Here is a 3,557-nt window from a genome sequence, read left to right on the forward strand (position 1 = left end):
AGGTAGGGAAACCTCCAGACATTGCCCAGTCCCACCGCGTAGCCCACCGATGCCAGGATGAAATCCAGCCGCCCACTCCATGTGGGTCTCTGCGCCTCTGCTTCCGCACTCCTCTCTGCGATCGCTTTGAAATCTGAGGGTCTCAGAGCATAATCTCTCTCATCAGATGGCATCTTTGAATTGTCGGCCCCGACCTCCATCGTAGTTTATTAGCGATAAGTGACAATCTGTGTCACACATCCGACAAATAACAAATCCGGTTAAATTTAGACTGAACCAATTGCATCGATTCCGTTTCGAATAAACTCCGGCGAGTTATCCTCAGGTATAACTCTCCCCAGATGATATAATCAGACCGACACTAAACCACCTGAACGTCTGTTACTTAACAATGATGAGTTGTTTTTAAAGAGAGCCATTGAGGCAGAAGGATATCCTAATAGCTCAGTGATCGCCGGTAACATGCAACATGCAGAGCCCACCACGTCTGTTCCCAATGCCGCTAACTCAGTCTTGTGTTATGTGACATAAGTGCAGATGTCTTCCTCCATTCTCAGTCCGGTTGCTGCTGCCAAACCAGCCTCACACTGTTAGGTACGCCTCTTTTCAAAATAAAAGCCCAGTTGAACTTCACAATGCGAACAGATGTGTAACGCTGGAGAAAACAAAAATGTTGCATGAGCGCATTGTCAACACAAAACCATATGCGGAAGATAGCTACCAGGTCACTATAACAGACCATATGGCTTTTAGACTTTAATAATTGATTATTATAATTGATAAGTGAATAATTTATTAGGCTCTTACTGATAGGTTGGACGCTGCCGCATATAGTTTTGTTTTATGGCCTACAATGACAAGACAAATTTAATTTTATTAATTAACTTTTCTTCCTGTTGGTGTATGGATTATAATGTTACAGTGTTTTATCATGATGTTTTCCTTACGATGTGGACAGTAAAGCCAAAAACTGACCAGCAGGTGTCTCTCTGTGTGAACCTGCTTATCAATAGGTGTATACCATACTGTCAAAAGTTTGTACTCTCAATAAATAGAAATGTTGGTATGTTTACAGCTATACAGAAAAGGACAGATACAGCTATAGACTGGTGTTCATGCAGAGAATAATCTACAGAAACAGTGGCCATCATTAGCTATTGTGCAGTAAATCCAGGTTGTATAGATTCCAGCTCTTAATGGACTGTAGACTCCATCAGCTGCAATCAGTGTGGAGCCACTTAATAACTGATATGCTCCAGTAATAGGAACCTACCAGTTGGTATGCTTTCTCAAGCAGATTGACTACATTTGTAGCCAATATATTATTATTTTGCACAATTATGTGTGTAGCAACATTTAAAACTCAGCGGGAATATATATATAGGCAGTGGTGGAATGTAAGTAAATACATTACTCAAGTAGGCTGGTGCTTAATATATTGTAAATAGTGTAATATTTATTCCACTACATTTGTTATAATCCATTATTATGGATTAAACTACCCAGCACTATATGAAGTAATGAGACAATGAGTCCCTCCTTTACCAGCTGCAACAGTGAAGTAATGAACACATTAATGCAATAATGATTATAATCCACTAACATTATAATATTGTTCTTTGATACTTTAAATATATTAAATGAGTATTTTTATACTGTGGTGTATGTGCTAATCTCCCACAAGGTGGCAGTATTATCTAGGGGAATGAGGGGAAATGGACAGGCATTAGGCAAGACGCCTCAGCAAAGACTGGGGTCCTTTACCACTGCTCACCATGGATGCAGTAACTAGAGTTATTTACTAGGTTTGTAGTCAAATTTGAACCTATATGCACATTGTTTATATGCCGTTGATCATGTCAGTGAAAAAAGCAAGCTAACTTTTTTTAGTTTGTCTTTCTTCAGATTCTTTTTTTTGCCCTTCACACAGAATGAAAATCTGCCCTGAAAGAGGACAGCAGTTCACTTCTGTGTGTTCAAGTTCTATGAACTCAGGTGATGTGTGGAGGCCCCTGGAGGGGGCTGCTATGGCACTGGCTGCACATGTAACACCTCTAAAACACTTTGTGCCTTTGAATAACACATTTCCTGTACCAAATTATTTTACAGTTCTATTTCTGAGTTAATGATTTCCCCACACCAAAAAAAAATAAAAATCACCCACACTTGTCACGCTCCAGATGAGCATGCATGATGCAGTCCGAGCTTTACAGGCTCACACTTTGGTCTGCTTGGTCTGCTCTCAAACTTTCACAAAATTTTCGGATTTACATGCCTTTTATAAATCTGTTTTATGTTCACTTTTTAATAAATTAAACATACTGGTTGAATATTTGTGTCAGTTTTTCTTTTGCTGAATTTTAAAATGACATCTGGTCATCAGGCTAACAGCCAAACAAACATAATTGTGCAAAATGGGAGGGCGGCCTCCCCTGGGGGGGCCCAAACTGTTTCAGGGGAGGCTCGGTGAGTGGAAGGGGAAAAATATCCCATTAGTAGTTCTAGTTGCGGTGAATTTTATTGTTTTTTACCTCGTCTCCAGTCATAGACACACAGACCTTATGTATCTATTTGTGTAGTCTGAGGTCAAACAGCATTATAAAGCTATATGTGCTCAACTGTTCCAAAAATCAGTGAATAAGATGCCACAAATATCCTCTTATTTAACTTTCTGAGACATTGATTGCAGTGGACAGTCACGTGATAAACTGTGCCACAGTGCCCCCTGGTGGTTCTGAGAAGAACTGTGTGGAGTTTTATAATGTACCATGGATACAGATAGATGTCTCCAGAATCACAAACAGGCCACCATCAATCTAATCTAATCTATAAGATTTTTCCCCCCTTATTAAACTTTTTTTCTTCTCTGGTACAGCAAATGTGGTTTATCACATACATTATCAATACACTTCATAATGAATATTTATTTTTTTCACATAACAGTGTAGGCTAATGCATTTAAAATGTCAGGCCAATATATGAAAAGAAGAAAAAACAGCCTGTACAACATACAGGACATGTACCTCATTACCTAAACGTATCCAGTAAATAGGTCGTGTCTGTGCATAGACACGTATCTACCACACCGCTTAGTGAGTGACTGAGGTCAACAGCTGTTATTAGTTTGATCTGCTGTTTTTTGTCATATAGGCTGAATGCATATTCTCTTCAGGCAAACCATGAGGGCTGCGTTGAAAGACAAAAACCTGTGTTTGCACTTGAGATTTTTTCCCCAGTCCTATCAGAAAGATTACATCTCTAAAACGATACATCAGACAGAAGGTGACATCAGTGTCCTTTAACATACATTAGAGCAAACCAGCGGACGACAGATGAGCTATATAAGGCTCTTTCAACTTTGGATAAAAAAGTACTGAAAATGTGAATAAGTGACAAACACATTTGGTGCTGATGATGCTAATTTCCTGCACCATCAGCCACATTTGATCCTCAATGTCACGTTTTTTGTTTTATCTTCACCAGCTTTGTTAATCATTTGCTTTGCTGCAATAATACATTTGATGTTGATGGTTATTTTAAGACTATAAAACAGTTAT

The 3,557-nt window shown here is 39.0% G+C and overlaps 1 protein-coding gene across 1 annotated transcript in view; it reads right to left on the minus strand.

Annotated features, from left to right (window-relative positions):
- Positions 1 to 569, minus strand: part of si:ch211-225b11.1 (uncharacterized protein LOC561694 homolog) — a gene marked incomplete in the record, with an annotated part of 18,207 nt that extends 17,638 nt beyond the window's left edge. The window contains 1 exon segment of the mRNA XM_035658682.1: positions 1 to 569. Within this exon segment, the coding sequence (XP_035514575.1) occupies positions 1 to 200 (200 nt within the window).
- Positions 570 to 3,557: the final 2,988 nt, after the last annotated feature.

Source organism: Morone saxatilis, unplaced genomic scaffold (assembly GCF_004916995.1).
Source record: "Morone saxatilis isolate NCDOM2014 unplaced genomic scaffold, NCSU_SB_2.0 Contig16, whole genome shotgun sequence".
Classification (NCBI taxonomy): domain Eukaryota; kingdom Metazoa; phylum Chordata; class Actinopteri; family Moronidae; genus Morone; species Morone saxatilis.